The sequence below is a fragment of the Scomber japonicus genome, chromosome 11, assembly GCF_027409825.1.
Source record: "Scomber japonicus isolate fScoJap1 chromosome 11, fScoJap1.pri, whole genome shotgun sequence".
Taxonomy (NCBI): domain Eukaryota; kingdom Metazoa; phylum Chordata; class Actinopteri; order Scombriformes; family Scombridae; genus Scomber; species Scomber japonicus.
In genome coordinates this window covers 25,461,469-25,483,217 of record NC_070588.1, presented here as the reverse complement: position 1 = coordinate 25,483,217, position 21,749 = coordinate 25,461,469, and the positions used below count along the sequence as shown (strand labels likewise).

General features: G+C 39.6%; 1 protein-coding gene across 1 annotated transcript; it reads right to left on the bottom strand.

Moving 5' to 3' along the window:
* Positions 1 to 359: 359 nt before the first annotated feature.
* Positions 360 to 7,991, bottom strand: si:ch211-67e16.4 (myb-like protein Q). Its single transcript, XM_053328780.1, has 10 exons — positions 7,808 to 7,991; positions 6,512 to 7,004; positions 6,286 to 6,429; positions 5,391 to 5,632; positions 3,970 to 4,110; positions 3,445 to 3,517; positions 3,081 to 3,286; positions 2,867 to 2,953; positions 2,388 to 2,490; positions 360 to 1,529 (listed from the first exon to the last, which is right to left on the bottom strand). Exons 2-10 carry the CDS (start codon positions 6,948 to 6,950, stop codon positions 1,237 to 1,239), a joined length of 1,728 nt encoding a protein of 575 aa, XP_053184755.1. The 5' UTR covers positions 6,951 to 7,004; positions 7,808 to 7,991; the 3' UTR covers positions 360 to 1,236.
* Between the last annotated feature and the right edge of the window lie 13,758 nt (positions 7,992 to 21,749).

Here is a 21,749-nt window from a genome sequence, read left to right as displayed (position 1 = left end):
TTCTACAATTACAAAGTCAATTGTACACAGCTATCAACATAAAGGTCGAACACAATACAATACAAACAATACAAAATCTTCAAGTGTGTGGACCTTTTCACTTTTACCAATTCTTTCTTCTTGGTCTGTAGTTTGGACGTCTTCCAACTTGTATGGACAACTTCAGCTGCATAAACAGCCTGTGCAGTGTGTTTTTCTACTCGTTGAGCATGTATGTGGATTGTGTCTTTCACCGGAGCAACCCTACAGTGGTTGCATTAAGACTTTCATGTCTGAAATTTTGACGGACAGGATCATAAAAATTACATCCATCATCTAATATTACCCATTATTTTAATTTTAATTTGTGAATGATAATACATATATACATATATAATACTATATATACTGTATAATACCGGCTCCTCCAGTCCACATGTCGATGTGTCCTTGGGCAAGACACTTAACCCCAAATTGCTCCCGTTGCTGCGCCAACAGTGTAAGAATGAGAATGAATGGTTAACTTCCTCCTGATGTGCAGGTTGGCACCCTGCGAGGTAGCTCCTGCCATCAGTGTATGAATGTGTGCGAATGGGTGAATGAGATGTAATGAAAAGCGCTTTGAGTGGTCGTAAAGACTAGAAAGGCGCTATATAAGTACAGTCCATTTTACATATTTAATAGCTTTTGTTTTCATTCATTCATTTTCATTCATCAATAATCGGCACAGCTGTACCCCTCTCTTCAACAATTTCTCAGCACTTTGATAGTGAGATACGTTAAGTCCAGTGTGGAAGTCAGCAATGATGCCCACATGCTCCGAAGGGAATCTTTTTTTTGGATAGATTTATGTACTTCCATGATATACCTTATGTGCAAAATTGAACTGGTGTGTGTCTGCCAGCGTGAGCGTGAGGCCACAGGACTTGCCGTCATCTAAAGCCTCACTGACTTTTGCCTCTGCCTCACCCGCCCCAGGTGATCACTCTCAGTGTAATCTGTCAAAATGACCGATGGCCTTCAGATTTGTCTGTCACTTTTTTAAAAAAATGCAGTCTGTGATGGAAAGTATTCAGTTGACACAACTTCTTGAGTAAAGTACGCAAAACTGGACCAAGTTTCAAGGATGTGTGTAATTAACAAAGGTACAAAGATTTCCGCATCACCAATGAAGGACTTGCTACATTCTGAAGAGGGGTGCTGACCTCACCTCAATATTAACATAATTCACAAACAATGTAAAGTTTCTGCATGGTCTCACTGCAGGATGTCTGTATCCGTCAGAGAGAGACTCTGCTGCGACAGGCCGACCTGAGGATAGGAACAGGAGGATGATGACGTCACAGCATGCTGACTGACGTGTGGAGCCATGTGAGGGCCTCTCAGGAGCAGAGAGGAGGAGGAAGAAGAAGAAGAAGAAGAAGAAGAGGAGGAGGAGGGAGCGATGAAGGTGAGAGGTGCAGAGATGCTGTTTACTGCTGACATGCTGTTGATGAAGCTGGTAGACTGAGGCAGGGAGCTCTGTCTCTGCTGACCGCTGGAGGTGGACGCTGAAACATAAAAAGCCATTTGATTGGTTGAAAAAGGACAAAGTGAATACTAGTTTGTGAGAAAAGTATTTTGTATTATATTAATTCAACTTGAATGGCTATGTGTCCTTCTATCTTTCCTACTATTTTAACACTTTACTCTCAATCTCAAGTGATTTTGTTAATCTGACATGCTGACACTAACATATAGACCTACTGGGGATGCAATATGAGAAGTAACAGATAAATAACAGATGAATAAAACCATTAGGAGAGCAGGACCTCATAAAAGCCCCTCATATGGGCTGTTGTAATGTCAGCTACAGGCAGGCACTGGTATTCTTGTTTGGAGCCCATTTTAGCCTAAATGTGTTTACATTTTGACAAATTAACACAATTAAAAAGCTACCAAAATAGCATTTCCTATTTGAAATATAACCATGGATGTACAGATGATCACAATAAATGTAAAATATGTGTTTCGTGTCTGGATAATTACTTCAAGAAGGAGTATGATTTGTGACTTTGATTCATCTACTTCCCTGCACCCTCCAGAGAGGCTTTTGGTTTTGTCCTGCTGAATGTTTTTGTTTGTTACAGACCATATCCTGTAATTTCCTGATGGTTAAAACCACGTCCGGAACAATGACTTTAATTACTGGAGAAATGAACATTTAATTCCCCACCTACCCCTGTAACACTAATCCCGTATGAATGGGTTTTAAGTGCACACCCATTAATCCTATTGTGATGAATGGGCCTTAAGAACTAAGAGGTACCATATGTTGCCAAAGTGTTGTGCTTTGGAGTAAAGCTGTGATTTAGGAGGGAATGACAACTGGGACAGAAACAAACAAAAAGGAAAGTGTCACATCTTACCACAAGGCGCTCTGAGCTGCTGCTGCTGCTGCTGCTGGTGCTGGTGGTGCTGACTGCTGATGGGAAAGCCAGTCTGAGAAAGACCTACAGCTCCACCTTGAGCCTAGCAATGAGAAAAAGTACAAAAAGTACAGGCTTTGTCTTGTTTGGACACATGATTCTCTCTAAATAATTGATATAGTATGTAAGTGAGAAAACACCTAACAAGTCCTATTTAGTGAGGTCTGTAAATAGCAGCTTCCTTTTTAATTATTGAAAAGTAAACCATGTACTGGATACTGTACTGTATTGAGCATGAAATGTTAAGTAGGATCCACTTTAGTATCGCTGCTGTTAAATGAACTGTGCACATATAATGACACATTTTACAAAAATGGAACTGCAATGAATCCCTAAAAGCTTCATTTAATAGCCAAAACCAGCTTCTTCCCTCCTGGAAATGCTGTCTAATAGAACAGTATTATATACGCATTACCGACCTGTGCCTGGTTCAAACAGGCCTGGAGTTTCCTCTTTGCCCTCCACCTGGCCACCCTCAATCTGGTCTTTTCTCGACGCTCTCGTACCTTTAATACAAAGAGTTTTTTATATTAATTACATGTAACCATGAGAAGATATTTCGATTAAAAGTGTCCCTTTAATCTTTCCAACCTTTTAACTCTTTTACACATTAAACATTATAACAGGACTAACCAGGTCTGCCAGCAGTGGCTGAGGCAGGTTTTTTTCCAGCTCTCTGCGTCTGTTGAGGCTTCGCCGGCGGAGCTCATTCCTGCGCAGTTTGTACTCCTCGTACAGGCTGAGGTCTTTGTTCCACGGACGCACCACCTGGCGAGGGGGGACGCCCAGTGACAAGGCCGAAACTGAGGGCAGGGGTGCCACCGGCTGAGGCATCAGATCTGAGAGAGAACACAGACTGACGTGTTTATTATGCCTTATTGACAAATGAAATCAAGCACAGGTTTAGATTCACAGGTTTAGACCAATTGATCATGTTGCTGATTTACATAATAATCATAACAGAGATCACTGCTAGCATAGATGCTACTGTACTCACAGGAGCCTGGTCCATCTGAGCTGAAGGCTGTAGTGTGACTTCTCTGGCTTATCTGAGGTACTGACCTTTGAGCCTAGATCAACAAACAAAAAAAGCATTTCAATAAACATTCATATTCTCCTCCACTGTTTCTGGGATATCACCCGTTATTCTGTGATGAGATACTTTCATTGAAGTTAATAATACATTTTTAGTAAATTCACTTTCACTTAACCTGCCTCATCTTCACTTGGAGTTAGTTTAGTATCCCAGAATCCCCTTGTCTCCTTAATCAGAGCTCATTCTATGCTGGGTCACTGACAGATTTGATCCTGTTTCAGCTGATGTTGAGCAATGACGAAATCCAGAACAGTCCAAAAACAATCAGCACCCAGTCTGTCGGAAACCATTTAGATACACTCTGTTTTAATGTTAGTGAGCTCTTTGTTTACTTCTAAAACAACCTGGAAAGAGCGCTCTCCACTAGAACTCCAGTGTGGATTTTGTTTGAGCATTCTCAGATTTGATATTCAGATCCAGTCTCACCTCTGACTCTGACAGGTGACTCTGCTGCACCTGGCAGTCCAGCAGCAGGGTGGCCATCACCTCCTGCTCTTCCTCTGGCTCCTCCTTGATACAGATCACCTCCTCCTCCCCCTCTTCCTCCTGCTGAACCTCCTGCTTCACCTGCATTACAACAGGAAGCATAGAGATAGAGAGAGCTTTCAAAGATGCAAGTCCTCTAATAGACATAGAAGCTGTCCAAACACATGTGACAAAAAACTTCCCATATATCTCCAGAGTATTTTGTGTCATTATGCTCTCTGCTGTCCTTTGATGTACCCTGCATATATGTACATATGTGTGCAGATAAGCGATATATTAAAGTGACACTTTATATACACAAAATAGATTCCATTAACAATGAAAAAAGTGCAGTTTGTATTCTGCCTAAAGCTTTCTGGTATAATAAATAATAAATAATAATGTCATGGTTTTGTGTTTTTGGTTTCTATGAGAGATATGTTTTTTTCTTACGGCTCTGTTGACTCTTTTTGTCAATAGTTTTATTTATTCGTGAGTCACTTGACATGCAGGTTGACCCCTCTTGCATCCATGTTAGGATGGGGTGGGAATGGAGTGTTCTGGTCAAATAGAATATGTTGTCTTTCTGTGGTATGACTGATGTTATATAGCAAAATACAGTAAAAAAAAATCAGCAAATCCATACATTTGAGAAGGTGGAACAAACAAATGTTTTGTATCATTATCAAGAACCCAACCTTTAAAAGCACTCTAAACTGAACATAATTATAATGACCTTACCCCTCAGTATCTGTTATGTTGCATTTCATTTTTATGTATTAATTTTATTTATTCTGTATTCTTCCTCTCTTAAGTACATATTTTCTCTGATGCACATTAAACAAAAAATGTCATTAATTAGAGCTACTGTATTTATTAATCCACCTTTCTAACATGCACCTTTTTTTACAATTAGTTTCATCTCAAGTTTGAATAAGCTCACTGTTCTTCTCTTTAATAATACACTTTATTGACAAAGCACTCCTCAAAATCCAAGTTACATAGTGCTTAATCATACTGCTTAGTCAGCAATATACACAAATCATAAAACAATTGCATTATGAAAATAGACAAATAAAAATAATTTGATGAGTAAAAACCAATTTAATGTAGAAAACGAAAGAAGAGACACATCATATTTAACGGAGATAAAAGCATTTCAAGAAAAATTCAAACTCAATCAAAATCAAAACTCAAATAAAATCAGGAAAGGTTGTCTGATAAGAAGTATGAAGTAAGAAGGGACTTAAAAGAGGTTACTGATTCAGTCCATGTGACATTCACCACAGCAACCTAGTAACATTTCGGTATCATTTTCTAAAGCTAGGGCTACTTCCTTTTTGTGACTCTGTGTGTGTGTGTGTGTGTGTGTGTTTTGTCACCTGTAAAGTGGAGAAGGGCAGTGTGGAGCTGTCAGCTTGGGTGGACCCATCTGGGGACAGTGAGCCAGCGTCTGACTGCTGCCCCGGCTCAAGAGTCGGGGCCTGGACAGGAGGAGGGGGAGGGTCCATTACAGCGTCCATGCTTTCTGTGTGTGTCTGTACAGCGATGGTCCATTCACAGTCGTCTTCCTGCTCTTCATTCTTGCTTGCAGAAATGTCTTGTTCTGTGGTGCAGGAGAAACCTGAAGACACACAAGCAAGGTCTTATTTACCTGAGATGTCCCATTCTACATTCATGAGTTTAAAAAAATCTGATAATACTGTATGTAGAGATAATGTAGAGAGTAGATCAATCTATTGATGCTCTCTAGTTGAGAAATGATTAAAGGGAGACTCGCTATTTAAATTACCTCAAATATATCTTTACTTTCTTTCATTTCTTTACTTTAATTTCCTGTCATTTATCAGGCAATGTGTGGACTCATAACAATAGAAAACCTTTAATAGGCCGAGACCTCTTTTGATATCTCTAATTTGCTCTAAATTGGAGAGTTCAATATGTAGGCTGTGTTTAATGACAATCAGCATTTGAGTCATTGTGACTAGAGCCTGACCAATAGTGAATTTTGGAGGCAGAAGCTACTGAGAGCTTACAGTGGTCATCTCAGATTTCATTCTCAAAGACTTGTTCAAGATACAGTCAACAGAAGCAGATTTGTATAATAACATCTTTTTTGTGCACATGCAATATTTTGCTCTAAGGCTACCACCAGAGCTTTTAAATCTACTGTAATGAGTCTGGAAGAAACAAATAAATAAAAAATGAAAGAACAGTTGGCAGAAGAAGCATATGTGGCTTTACTGGAACATGGACTGATCCCTCTCAGCTTTGTACCTGCATTGCTGTCCAGAGTTTCCGCTACTGTGTTCATAGAGAGTGAGACAGGCAGCAGCAGGTCTGATTGGTCGCAGCTGACCACTCTCACATCTGACTGACCACGCACTCGGACGGCTCGCCTGCTCTGTGGAGAGATGCATTCTGGGAAGACAAACGCAGGGAGAAGTTAGACTCTTCTGAGCGGAAGGTGAAGTAGGTGTTAAGTCATTCCAGTGGTCGTTACCTTGGCTGCTTTTCGGCAGTTGTCCTTCAGCAGTCCTGGACTGAGTTGAGCACGATGGTGAGGCCTCGTTAGACGAGACGCACGTGCTACTTGTCTGTGGTTGGGGGAAGCTGGACGGGTGGATACGGACCAGAGTGGAGGTAGAGGCTCTCTGCTGCAGCTCCTCTTCCACTCCCTGCCTGTAGTACTTCAGCTTCAGCTCCGTGTATCGCAGCTTAGCGCGGATGTTGTCGTTCTCCTTTTCTTTTAAGGCCTTCTCCCTCTGCAGTGCATTGACGTCCCTCTTCATGTGCGCCACTTGAGCTTTCAGCTCCTCAAATTTGACTCCGACTACTTTAAGCATCTCAGCCAGCACCGTCTCCACTGCCCCGTTCACTGCCCGCTCCACCACGGCACCCATCTGGCCTCGAATTAGCGACACAGCAATGCTGACATCCATTTTGAAGTGATCTCTGACCCCAAAACAGCTGGAGGCAGTTCTTCAAAGGTTTACCTGGATGCAAAGTTACAGTTTAGAAGTGAAGTTTAATGCTTTTTAGCTTTTTACCTGCAATTAAGCCACTAAATCTAAATGTCTACACATCATCAGATAAACATATTGTGACACACTGTGAAATAATTAACACTGAACAATAACCTTTTGTTAAAGTTACATTATTATGTGGTAAAGCGGTTGTGAGCAGAGACTGTTAGGTAACTCCTGTCCTCTGTGATGCATTCAATGAGGATTTAAAAGTTAGCAAACAAAGAGGATGTGTGTAAAGGGTTGAGGAAATTTGGCCAATTCTGGCCTTATGTACTAACAGGAAGCTCTCAAATTAAAACAAAGATAGCAGCCCTTTAATATCTACAGGCTTCTACTATGCACACTCCAGACTGTTGCGGACAGTGCTCTGTTCTTTAGTGTGGGTGTGTGTGTGTGTGTGTGTGTGTGTGTGTGTGTGTGTGTGTGTGTGTGTGCTTTGACTGTTTTAACTAAAATAATCTCTCACAGGCTTAGAAATTATGTAACTCTTTTCTTTAAAACAAAAGAGGCATTAAAGCTTATCAAAAAAGGGAAAGCCCAGGAGACATCGACCTCCGTCAGGGAGAAGGGTGGGCATCACTTGGGCTAACGCTAGCTTCCCATATCTCTCCAGTCTCAACACACAGTCCCTGATAGCTAGTATCAGCTAACGTTATCGTATAGCCTTTCTATCTCTCTATCTTGTCCGTGGTTTCCTATACTGGAAAGCTACATGCGAATTAGGAATATTAAAATCAGCATTCAGAGGAATGAGAAAATACTCCACTTACTGTTTATGTTACAGATGAACCCTTACTGTACGTTCCCTCCTCGAAGAAAAACAAAACTCGTAGCTATGCCTAATGTTTACGTTACGTAACGTTATACTTTTATTTAAAACAACCAGTACAACGTGAAGACATACAGCTTGCAAAATGTGCTCCTTATCGCATTAATTCAGAGATAAAATTCCGAAACAGGGTGATGTTTGCCATCACAACGATGGACCTGAGCCTGGATCCTCCTTACTCCTCCTCCTCCGCCTCCTCTTCTTCTTCTTTGAGGTTTCTCGCCGGTTCACAAACAACGAACTGTCGCGTTACCGCCACCAAGTGGTATGATTGAGGATCAGACTATCTGGAACGGGGGTGTCAAACTCATTTAAGTTCAAGGTTCACATACAGCCCAATTTGATCTCAAGTGGTGGACCAGACTAGTAAAAACCTACATAATAACCTACAAATTATATATTGTAAAATAACTAGTCTATACTTTACTATAAAAAACCATCAATAGAGCCAGAGATACTTAGAGCAATATGAGTGCAATGTCAACATTAGGCTGGTTCTGGCCCGTGGGCCGTACATTTGACACCCTTGGTCTAGTATTTATAATATTCGCAAAACTCATGTTTTCTCATTCAAACTAATTGTTCTTTTCTATTCTGACTTGTATTAATCTTTATAGGAAAAAGTCCTTAATCCATCCTCATATTCAACCTCTGATACAGTACACCTACCTTTACAAAGTCTGATAAATAAGCCTTCTTCCCTCATCATATCATAATGCCTTCTCTCTAAATCAAAAAAGATGGCGACTACACTTTTTTCTGTTTATCTGTATTTTTCTAATTTCATGTTCTAAAACTGCTGGGTTTTTTTTACAATCATTGAAGTCCATACTCTTTTTTAAAATCCCATTCATTCTTTTATCATTCTCCAAATTTGATCAATTTTTCTTCCAGTCTTCTATTACTCCCTAAGTCCTTCTTTGCCTTTTTTATTATTTATATTTCTACATTCTTACATTTGCTTGCAAAAATGTATATTAAATAACATTATGAAAACTGTGATTCCATTTCAAAATCTTTATTTCAAGACTTAATTTCTATATCACATTCCTTTGTCCACCATGGTACAATCTTCTTTTTGTGCTTACCACCCTTAGTCTGAATAGACTTCTTTTTGGTTTAGCTTTATGAACAGAAAGATGTAAATGATCAACATCTTCATTAATATCAAGTTGTTGTTGTTGTTTTTGCAACTCCCTATTAGCACCACTGAAACACCATTTCTGTGATACTCCTGTATCATATTCTCTGAATTCAAGCATACTACAATTACTGTAGGATAGTGGTCACTTCCTACAGTTCCTCTAAATCTTTGTCATTGCTTGCAACAGTTGTTACAAGGCTTGACTCATAATTATTATTATATTAGACATACTCAGTAATGGTTTTGCTTTTAGCTAGTAAGTTGCTCTAAATGTATATCCCTAATGTAGGCTTCTTAGTCTGCTTTGTTACAATGCTAATGCTACAGGCTGCTTTCTGCATTTAGTTTCTCACTAAATCTTGAAGTGATTTACGTAAGCTGTAGGAGGCTCCTGCAGCTTGCCTTAATATATGTTGTTTTGCATAAGCGCAAATTAGTGTAACCCATAGACTCACATTGGCGGAATTTGTGGGAAATATGTCAAAACTAGAATTCTTTTGATAAAAAGATCTCTGCTGTGTATTCAAAAGTGTCCAAAGAAACCTAAATAGATTGGTTATGTTTTGTCAATGATTAATCATCTCTCTTCTAAATTCACTGATAAATGGCCTTAAGTTGTCAGACATGCTTTAAAAATGTTTTTGACATTACAAATATGAAATCTATTTGATTATTGGTATTTGATATTCGTATTATTTTCTGTAAATCTACAGAAAAATAACACAAAAGTTATATGATTTTAAAACTATTGTACTGATTTTCATAGACATAAAAGTAACATAAAAGTACACAAAGAAATTACCCATTTAATCAAACAAAAATATTTTCCTAGGTGTCCATCTTGGTCAAAATAAAGGTTAAAGGTCAGGGGTCGTGGTGTCTGCTTTGGACGGAGTTAAACCCAGAAGCTGTAACAAAGTGAAATAAGAGTATATCCACGGTCTGGAGATACCCTGAGTTTTTTCCAGACCTCCAGCCTCCAACAGTAGACCCCTTTTAAAGGCCAACTGCTGCTGCACCAGCGCCATCTGTCTGCAGGGAGGACAGAATAAAAGAGTAGACACTTATAAGGGTACTGTATGATTTATTTTAAGTTGTATAGCACTCTAGTCTCCACACATGACATAGCTGTTTACTTTGGAGAGACACTAAATGTTACAGTGCCAGTGCTGCGGAGACAGACACACACACATACATACCTGGCGAGTAGCTCTGCCTGCAGCTTAGACTCCTCTGCGGCCCGCAAAGCAGCCTCCTCTTCTCTCCTTTTGCGCTCCACCTCCTTATTCCTCCTCTCCTCCTCCTCCTCCGCCTTCCTACAGAGGTACTCGAGCCTCTCACTCTCATTCATCTCCTGTAATCTCTTGGATTCCTCCTGCTGCCTCTTCTCCTCCTCCAGGCGCAAATGCTCCAGTTCAGCTTGAGGGGACCAAATGTAGTTTACAATGAGATAATCAATTCACTACCAGTGCAATCAGAAGTGCAGCTGTGCCATCAGAAGAAATCAAAATTGCAATGTGACATCAAAATCGATCAAAAGCTGCAAGGATGAATCGATTATTTGATGTCAACTATTAAATTGATGGCCAGCTACTTTGATAATTGATTCATCATTTGGAGTAAAAAAGAAAAACACATTCTTTCACTCCAGCTTAACAAACTTGAACATTTTCTGGTGTCTTTAGACTTTTATGACTGAGTAGTGACAAAACAGGACATTTGAGGACATGTTTCACCATTTTCTGACATTTTATAAACAAATCTATTCATTGAGAAAATTGATTGATTAATCGATAATGGTAAATGGACTATACTTATATGGCGCTTCAAGTGCTTTTACACTACAAGTCACATTCATCCATTCCCGCACACATTCATACATCATTCATAGGATGGCTGCCGGGCAGGGTGCCAACCTGCTTATAAGGGGGAAACTAACATTCACAGACAAATTCATACACTGTTGGCACAGTCATTGGGGTTCAATTGGGGTTCACATCAACATGCAGATTAGAGAAGCCAGGAATCAAACAGCCAGTGTTCTGATTAGTGGACGACTTTTTGTTGTTAGTTGCAACCCTAAGTGTGACATCAACATGCTCAAATGTGAGTATATATCTATATATCTATCAGTATATATCTATAAAAGCACATAATGATATCACACTGTGGCTTGAACATTAATCAAGTGCAATGTGACTCAGGTGCATAAGGCCTCTCAATGACTGCTGTTTAACTTCAGTATTGTTATCATGTTTACACTGAAGAGAGGTTGTGCAAATTTTTTTTAGGTATTGACACTGCTTAAATCACTGGATTAATGGTAGAAATGACCTCTTTGTAACTCCTCTACTATCTATTCCCCCTTTTCTTTCTTCTTCACCTTTCTTGTCTTCTTTCCTATACTCCTCCTCTCATTCCCACCTTTCCTCCTCAGTTCCTCCTCCTCTCTCATCTTCTGGAGTCGCTCCATCTGCCGCTTCCTCTCCTCCTGCCTCCTCCTCTCCCTCTCTCTTTCTGCTTGTTCCCGTCTCGCTCGCTCCTGCTCCTCCTCCTCGCGCCTCCTCCTCTCCTCCTCCTCCGCCAGCTTCTTCAGTCTGAGGTCGAAGTTGGACAGTAATGAAGAAGCAGTGTAGAAGTTACACACAGACATTTGGAACTTATAGCCACAGTTAACATGTACCGGTAATCACCACAACCATGTGTAGATGCCCAAAATACAGAGCTTCTGTCTTAAAAATGTTTAAAATCACTATGGAGTCAAATTAGCTGATAAAACTGATTTTACTGATGAGGATTTATTTACTACTCAGAGTGTGCAATGTCTTCTGCCCTAACATGTCTAATCAATTATTGCTTCATCTCCAAATCACTGTTTACTGAGTTTATCTTCATTTGAATCATTTTGTGTCTTTAGAGATAAAGAGACCTGAGCTCTTCTGCTCTCTTCCTCCTCTCCTCTTCCAGCTCGCTCTTCATCCTGTCCTCTGTCTGCTCCCGCTCCTGCTGCTTCTTCTCCTCCTCCTCCCGCTCCCTCCTCTTTCTCTCCACTTCCTGCCTCCGTCTCTCTGCTCGCTGGGCCAGACGCAGGGCTGCAGCTTCCTCCTCTTCCCTTCTCCTTCTGGCCTTGGAGGACTAAAACACACATAGACAAGGACTCAGTATATAATGCAGATACGTTTTTTTGTCCTTTTAACCTGTTGGGATATTTAATTAATTTAAGACAAAGAAGACTGAAGTAATTAGGAATAACTTAACAAGAATGTAATAATTATTAAATAAATGATGATAAATCATCATTCAAACAGTGTATGAAAATCAAACACATTAAAAAGTACCACATACTCTGTGCACAGGCTTCATACCAACCTCAGGCTGTACTGGATTCAACATCAGCTGTTCCTCCGTTATCATGACAGTTGAGCATGATGACAGGCGACCACGAGATGAGGCGAGATCCACGGCACCGGCTGGTACCGCCCCATCACAGGAGGATCTGCGTGAGCTCCTTTGATTGAACTGAGATGCAACAGTTGACCTGTGTGAACTCACTGATCCGACGCTGCTGTGTTTGTCTGCATTTGTGAGGGTGTCATCTGTGGAAAGATGGTCTGAGCCTTCCACTGAATTTCTGTTAGTTTCTTCATTGTGACTTTGTGCTGCAAAGGGGCTTATATGGGATTTTAGGTGAGACTCTTTTTCCATTTCCTGGTTGATCTCCAGCTCGTCTTTCTCCAGGAGGTCTTCAGGTGTTCCTGTGAGGAAAGAAAAATTAAAGAAACAAACACTATCTGATTGGTTGGACAGAAACAATCAGCCTATCCCCACAAAACCCAACTGGAACATTTTTTCTTATTCAAAACTTCTCTTACTTTCTCAATGGATGTGACAGTCATAGAGATATTAGGCAATATTATAGCTAAAGGTAGGTGGCTAAAAAAACATTTCAGTAAACTGGCAACCATACAAATATAAACATAATTTTGCATTAGAATTTGCCTTAAGTTTATTTTGATTATATTTTTTTAGTTGTAATATATTTAAGCTCCAAATTCATTCAGACAAAGGACTCTCTAGCATCAATACACTTCTGCAGTATCCTATTAGAAGTTTTCAGGTTACAGTTGTTATGTGACAGTTACAAACAGATTAAATGCAATGTCTTACCAACAACTAACTCTTTGTGTTTCAACCTCGCTCTCCTTCTCTTTCCAGTAGACTTTTGCCTTGCTACTTCTCCTCGACTCTCTTTCTCCTCATTTGTCTTCATTTCTCCTCTCTCTGCTTCCCGGTCTCTCATCTTCTTTTTCTGAAAGTCAACGATTGCAGCAGTTGATTGGCAGAAGTAATAGTGTTTTTTTTTTGCATTACTTTAGATAGATACAGATATTTCAGTGTATATTTAAAATATTCACAACATTTAGAGATAATTTACATATTTCTTTTAATGTAATAAAACTGATCATTTGATAATTTGCCAATATCATGGAATTGGGAGATATTGAGCTAACCATTTTGAAATAATATAACATCTATGATCCCATGCAAACTTTACTTTTGACCCCGTGTCCTTTTAATAATGTAATAACCAGCCAATAACATATAACTTATTACATTACTGGCAAACAGTTATAACACTGTTGATTCAGAATTGGCAGCTACAAAAATATCCTTAAAAACTTAAATAATCCCATCATGCTCTTCTCACACTGAACAGATCATAATGGCCATAGCTATCCCACAGCATTACACAGCAGTAATCAGTTAGTAAATCAATCAGTCCTCACCACAGCAGAATGGTACTGAGTCTCCATTGCTTCTGTCTTAGTCCTCTCTTGTTTCTGGCTCCTGATTGACTGAGCATCACTTCCTGTCTTCTGTCTCTGCCATTTTCCTCCTTTCCTCTTCTTCAGTTCCTTCTGTAAATCTCCATCTACAATCCCAGTTTTCTCCCTTTTCCTAAATAAATAGAGGATGTGTTAACTGTTAAAATGTCGGAAAATCTTACAAAGTTCCTGTTGTTTTAATCTAATAAGAGTCTGTGTGTGTTTCTAGTTCACCCTGCTGTTGCTTCATTTAGGTTGATGATCTGCTGGCTCGAAGATGCATCATCTTTATACGGCAGCTTCTCCCTGTACAGAAAGGACAACGTTTCTGAGTCCATAAATAACAAAGTCAATAAGTAAATTAAATATCTAGGGATGTCCTATCAAGTTCATCACAATCATCCCAATTTTATGTTGGATATCTGTATATACTGTACAGAGTCTGATACAATATACTGTACATTACATACCTTGAAGCATCCCTCTTGCTCTTCTGGGATGTCAGACAGATTTGGTATACATTTACACATCTTCAGCTCATACATAGAGGTATCAAGTTAATAGTGAATTACACCAACCCTGGCAAGTGAGATCCAGACATTTGTTCAGTCTGTTCTGTACTAGACAGCTGTTCCTCTTCTTCATCCTCCTCTTCCATCTCAGTGTTGCCTCCTCTTGGCTCCTTTGACAGTTCCCTCAGTGGAGGCATCCTCACACTGTTTTTAGCATCTCTTTTTGGTTCCTTCTGTGTTCCCACCACCGCCTCTGCACTCTTTGGTTTTTTCTTGTTCTCAGCCACTGGAACAATAACCATAACATGTTAATTACAGTACATTGACTGTTTTACTAATCTGAAAATGATCTATAGTATTACATTTGAATATTTACAAAACTTGTGAATTTCCTAAACTGTCTAAGTAACATCTCTTATAATTAATTACTGTATCACAAATACAAAAATAAATACAAAATTATACAAAAAAATAACATTGCTAAAAATGACAGCAAGTCTAAATAAAGTCCAAATAAGTACTATAAATGTGAGAGTTAAAGCACAGGCCACTAATAAAGAAAACAAATGCAGTGCTTGCAGACTTTACCTGGATGAACATTGCTGCGGGCTGATCCTACATCAGTCTCGGTAGCTCTGTGAAGATCTAAGTGCTGGTTGGATAACAGAGTTGAATAGTTCAACAAACAATGTTACATACTGTATAGACAGAAGGGATGCTCAGTTTCTAAATATCCTTATTATCAGAGTTTTGCTTGGCTCCATCAGATTACATTGAAAATTAGAAAAGTCTGCACACTTAATGTACAGAGAGGTAAATGAAAAAATATTATCAGAATCATTAAGGATGATAGCAAAGCAAACAATACATGACCTAAATTAAAATCAACTATAGTGTGACAAATGAGTGAAAACGGCGTGGTGAATTTGTGCGTAATTATACCGTTCATTAAAACAGAACTACAATACAATTTATTTATTTATTATTTAATTTACAAACTACTAAAAAATTAGATGTCACTCTAAAACAAAGCTGTTATCCTCTGCTATTGGCTGCTTTGCTGTACTTATTGTCGCTTTGGAGATTCATGTTTGTGACATCTTTACAGTATTTGTTATGGATGTGGGACATGCATGAGTAATTTTCAAATTCCAATATGACCCCATTTATTGAATACTATTGGCCCATTTTGTTCACAAATTGTCTGTCTATTTAATTTACTGTAAGATGTAGTGGATAACCCCTACTGCTACAAACTGACTAACTGACATCTGACATCCTGCTGTCTGAGAGATTATAGAGAATGATGAGACATCAGAGAGATCACTAACTAATATGACCAGTCTGAGCTACAGTAATCTAGGCTAATCACGCGCTGGATGGATAAGGTTGTGTGATTGAGTCAGAAAATGTTCACCTTTTGTATTGACTGATGGTGCTGAATGTCACTAGCAGGAACATTTGTGTTACGCTTCATGTCTTCCTCTGCACAAAGAACATATTAAAGCAAAATATACATATATATTTATTGACCTCAATGGAAGAGATGTTTCTCTTTCATCCCTAATTAAAATAGAAGAATTCCATCAGACACGAGACAACTGAAGCACTTGTTAGTGTGTATGTGTGTGTGTGTGTGTGTGTGAGTGTGCAGACCTGTGTGCATATTTTCAGGCTGCAGCACAATGACCCAAGGTAATTTCTCTCCTTCTGCAGACAAAACCTGGAGAGCTGAGAGATAAACAGACAGAGTGAGTCATTGAGTGAGAATGTAGTATGTGCTAATGTTGTATTATTCAAATATAATTTACAGTCCAGAGACTATCCTTAACAAACTGAAAAACATCAGTGGGTGAAATGTGTACATTTTAGATTCCTTTAAGATGGAAGTTGTAACATCAAGTCTCACTTGGCATACCTTGCTCCTGGGTGTCACCCTGAGACGGGTCCCGTTTGTTGTCATACAGGGACAGTTGAATGATTTCCCCATCTGGACCCAGGATCAGGCTGCCAACAGATCTGCCGTTCTGCAAATCTGACAATGAACAACAACTGTGACAAGAACATGAACACTTGTAACAATTGAATGATCATCTCTCAGCTATTTACTTGATGTAATTATATTTACTGTGTGTCAAAAAGGGAGGTTAGCTGGTTGGCGAAGTTTATGCATGTAAGGCAAATTGTAAGCTGTAACATTTTTGAACATGAACTATTAATGATGATGTTTATATTGTTGCTGGGTAAAAAAACTAATGCGATAACTCCAACGTAGGCTAATGGAGCAGTTGAGCAGGTGGTTGTGGACGCCAAGTGATGTGAAATGAACACACAGGTCATAATGCAACACACAAGAGAGAGTTGTAGGTTTGGAGAGTGGCAGGGGCCTGGGTATAGTTATATCTGTGGCTGAAGAGAGGGAGGGTCACTGAACTGTTAAATAATTCACAAGATCACAGGAGTTAAACAGATAACTCTGGGATTCCTATCCTTATTCACATGTGAGTTTGCATTAAACTCATACAGCAGACAGTCAGTTTAATCAGAATCACCTCAAAGCTGAAACAATGTCAAAGTCAACTCTGAGTGTCATGTTTTTTCCAGAGGAGAAGCTCCCCATACCTCTCAGCTCCAGTGGTACCACGCCCCTAACCACGCTTCTGTTAGCATCACTGGATTCACCAGGATCCTGGATGTCAAGTAGTCGGTTCTGTAAGAAGGCTAGAGAGCTCTGCCGGCCCGGGCCTCTCCGTCCTGCAATGCAACCCAACACTCCTAGTGGAGGATGAGGTTCTGGAGGAGAAGCGAACACAGAATAATGAGCATAAGGAACATAATGAATATAGTAGCTTAGTAGCTCAGTGGCAGACCAAAATCTTACTTTACTACTAAGGTACTAAGGTATCTTGTGGAGTTTTTGACCACTATAGTTATTTAACACTATGCTTTGGAGCAATATTTAAAGACTGGATTCACATTTTTCATGTTCTTGTACATGTATTTGGTGATGCACACAGTGGTGCATATACAAGCATGTGAGTGCTGTCATACACATTCCAGTAAATATATCACAGGTGACTTAAAAGAATGAAGGAAATGTATCCAAAGGTCACAGGCTATTTTTGATAATTATGATTTCTTCTGCACTTCCTTGGTACAAGTGGAATTCATCAAGTTGAAACAAAAAATGTATAGTGAATCTAAGCAATTATGAGGTTTTGAAGTTTAGGATAATAAAATCTTGCATTTGGACACATACAAAAACATTTATTGAGAACAATGGACTTCTCATAGAGCCATCTATCTGACCCCATTCATAATTTCACTGTGACTTCATCTAAATGTCTGGTAAAATGTATGAATGTGCTGGACAATACCTTCGCCTGGCTCCAGCAGAATCATAGAGCCTTTCTCAAAAGGTAGCCTTTCTCCTCCTCCCAATTCCTCTGTCTCCCGTTTACAGTGGTGTCTTTCTGTTTTTTCTCTTCCTCCTCTTTTTTTACAAATTATTTCTTCTGAAAGACAGATGGACAGGGGCGAGATTTTCTAACAGCATGAACACACCCGCCATGATAGACACACATCTGACACATACCACGTCAGGTTCCTCTGTGTTCATCTGTGTTATGGGTTGAACAAGATACAAAGAAAATACTACTCTTCAATAAAGTGACTGTGTGTGCATCTTTCTTACCATTTTCATTAATAGGGAGCAGCAGTGGAAGCATCAGGGGCTGTTGATGGAGTCCTTTCTGATTTTCTAGAGATTCTGCTCGTGTTTGGGCATTCGACTGGGTCTGAGCCTGGATTGGCTGTCCAGGAGCAATAGTAACACCCTCTGCAATGGGAGGCAGACGCTGGACATGGTGTTCATCACTGCTAGGGACCCTCCATCTCAGCTGAAACATTCAATAGAGCCATGTCTGTCACAGGTGACAGGGTCCAAGAGAGGTCATGTAACAAAACATATCTACTCCAGCCACCTGTAGGCAGGGTTACTGGACCTTGGGGTGGGGTTGTTGCAATGACTGATATTCTTAGTTTAGCTTTACATATGGCATGGGTGTGTGGGATAATACCCTCCAAGTTTAAGTGTTCTGTGATTGTACAACTTGTCTGTAAATTGAGCACAACTGATACTCTTTATGTTTTGGCCTGATAGTAGGCTAACAGTTGTTCTGCTGTCTTAGGCAACATGAAACAGCACTGCACGAAAAAAACACTCCATTGAAATAGAGCAGAAAAAGTTACCAGATCTTAGGATTCTACTCTTTTGCCCATTAGAATGTTTTATCTATATTGGGGAAAATAGTAGAATCTTTAGCTGTTTGAGTTGGAGGCATGCATCCACCAGCCAGTGTTTATGTGATGGTGGTGCAGTCTTTCTAAAAATGTATTTACCATTTATAGATTATAAACTGCAGTGAAGCCTATTCATTTATTAACGCAAGGCTGTTTCCTGTTTAAATACCAACTCACCTTGTCTGTGTTCTCCCAGCAGGGACCATGAGAGACTGAAGGTCTCACTCTTAGAGGAGGGAGAACCAGTCCTGTGTGTGGGATAGAGCACCATAGTATTAGGGTTATCAACATATAGAGCAGCACAGGATATGGGTTTGTTTGTATTCCTTTTCAGGAGCTGCTGTTGCAACTGGGACAATACCTGACGTGCTACTTGCTCCAACCTCTGAGTGTGACAGCTGCTCTGCTCCACATAGTTGGATTAGAGAAGAGAGACAGAGGAAAATACAGCTTTTAGCTGATATGCTATTAAGAAAGATGATACAATCATACACACACAAGAACAGATCTTCAATCAATCAGTAATTAGTAAATTACTGTTACCACACACACACCTGTCCTCCCATGTCTGGTCCTGCTTATTGATCTTTCATAGTTGCCTTTAATACTGGTCATTCCATTGACTCTCTGAATGGAACAGCCTCTATCATCTACTGCGTCACGGTCATTATTCATATTTGGATGATGGAGTTCTCCTTCTGTACCCATGCAGTGGTAATTTGTCTCACTGTGCTGGTGCTGTGAACTTTCAGTATGTTGCAGATTCAGACCTAAGTAAGTCTGCATGTGGTAGAAAAGACATTGAACATCAAAAATGGAATTTGTGTAAAATATCCACAAGTCTCATGAATTTCCAAAGATTAAAACAAGCATCAACAAAATTCTTTAGATGGTAACTTGTGTCAGTAGTTACCTGAGGTTCCTCTGGTTCTTCAGAGGTCATTGCCACATGGTGAACCCAGAGCTGGGGTTTCCTCTGTGGTGTTGGAGTCCTAGAGACGCTGGGTATCTGAACGAACAGATCTAGCCTGACTCCCTTCTGGCTGCCTTGCTCCTCCTCTTTATCTGCAGAGACATTTTATTTTAGGGTACATACAACCATAATTGGGTGATTTCAGGAAACATTTTTGTTGTATTTTTGTTGACTTTGTTGTGTTCTTGTACTTAGCTTTGTTTCAGTAAGGCAAAGCAGGACTTATAAGGAAAACCCAGATGACTCAGACTTGATTATAGGAATAAATTGTCTCTCATCCTACCCCAAGAGGTTTTGTATTGCATCACACAATGATAAATATCTTACTATTTACGCTGCATATTGGATTGTTTTACATCAAATTGATTCAAATTGCCTTGGTCATACTAGCACAGTAAAAATAGGGCCTGGCCAGAAAGTACCATGTCTCAACTACAGTGGTTACTACATATTTTGCCTCTTCACTTTTAATTTCATATTTAATGAACTTTCAAGAGGAATTTTCTGTTTTGGACCTTGAATATCAGTCTGATTAATTTAACTAATTATGTATGATCTCACTTGTCCATCCTTTTTACCTTCAGGTTGATTTTCTAGTTGTTCAGTGTTTCTCTCTGTTGGAAGCCACTGTGGATCAAACTGGGCAAGCTGTTCTTTTGTGGTGCGAAGGGGTGGAGCACTGGCCCGATGAAGGTTTGGACGTGGATGGAGATGAATAGGAGGAAAGAGGGATGGAGCTTGTTGGAAAGAGGTGAACTGGAGCAGAGAGACAGACAGACAGAGAGAGAGAGAGAGAGAGAGAGAGAGAGAGAGAGAGAGAGAGAGAGAGCGAGAGAGAGACAGAAAGAGAGAGAGAGACTGCATTAGCAACTGTTGGCCACTAGAGGGCAAAAGAACTCCAACGGAAGCTGACAGACATGCAGCCCTTCCATAGGCTATGGTCCCTTCATGAAGTTGTTATGTCTAAGGTATTGGTAAAGGTTTTAGGAAACAATGATCCCATCAAAGTTCTGTTCAGTTTGGTTTGTGTCCACCTGACAAATGCAACATTCACTCTCCACTAACTCCTGAGTAAATTATCTGAGCCATCAGCTGCTTATTGTTCAACTTTCTTCACCAGCTGCTAACATTTTCTGTCTGTTATTTTGAGGCTGGACAAGTATGGATCGGTGGCTCTATCAAAACTTATTCTCTAAAAATGGCTACCTGCTGCTGGTGGAAATGTGGTTGATGAGAATGGTGACTGAAAACCAACACAAAATGTGTAAAAAAACAAAACAACATGCTAAAAGAAGCTATAAAGCTCTGAGATGCTACTTTTGTGTGTGCCATTTAATTCAATGTAAATATTTAAAATATGGGGAGATGGGATATCATATATATTGTTTTACATGACAAATTATTTTTATTTTATTATTATTATTAAAGGTTGAATATGTAGAATATTTATTAAAAGCTATATATTTTTTTTAAATAATACGCCCACGAGGGATACAGAATGAAAGTATTGCTTTTCCATAAAAAAAAATATTTAGTCTGAATTAATATTTTTAAAATGTTTTGATGGGTTCGACAATGACGTTCTGACACGTTCTGTGTACACTGTACCAGCCATTTAGCGGCCGTAATTGCGGGTTGCCAGGGTTGTCTGTTGTTTTCCGGCGCAGCTACTGTAGGCTGGCACTAGGTGAAATGGAGTTGTAAACAAGCAGAGCCGTGTTGGACTTACTAGAACCAGCGTTTTTTGCTCTCAAGTACAACTTTTCATCACAAAACTTCGACAGAATATCTGTTAGTCGCTGTAAATAAGTGGTTGTTTACCTTTGTATTCTTTGGCTGCTGGTTCACTGAGTTTTTAGCGCAATAATAGTGGTACTGTTGAACTCGCCAGGGTCTTAGCTTTCATATGAGATGCTATTTGTTTGTGTGCCATGAAGCATCAAAACGGTAGCAATGGAAATGTGGAGAGTGGGTTGACTTTCTGACGCTATTCGGATTTTGATATTTGATCATTAATATGCTTGGTGTTTGAGTTGTGTTTGGTGTGTGTCAAAATGATGTGCTTGTAGCGGAGTTTCTCCTATTTAATTTGATTTGCAGTATGACTGTATTGCTACATAATTAGG

Bases quoted from the DNA above. Each gene is read 5' to 3' on its own strand.
- si:ch211-67e16.4 (XM_053328780.1), bottom strand. From the start codon at position 6,950: ATGGATGTCAGCATTGCTGTGTCGCTAATTCGAGGCCAGATGGGTGCC. The intron at 3,518-3,969 runs GTGAGACTGGAT...TTGTTGATCTAG, and splicing joins GTCACCTGTCAGAGTCAGAG to GCTCAAAGGTCAGTACCTCA. The intron at 2,491-2,866 runs GTCGGTAATGCG...TCTCATTGCTAG, and splicing joins CCTGTTTGAACCAGGCACAG to GCTCAAGGTGGAGCTGTAGG.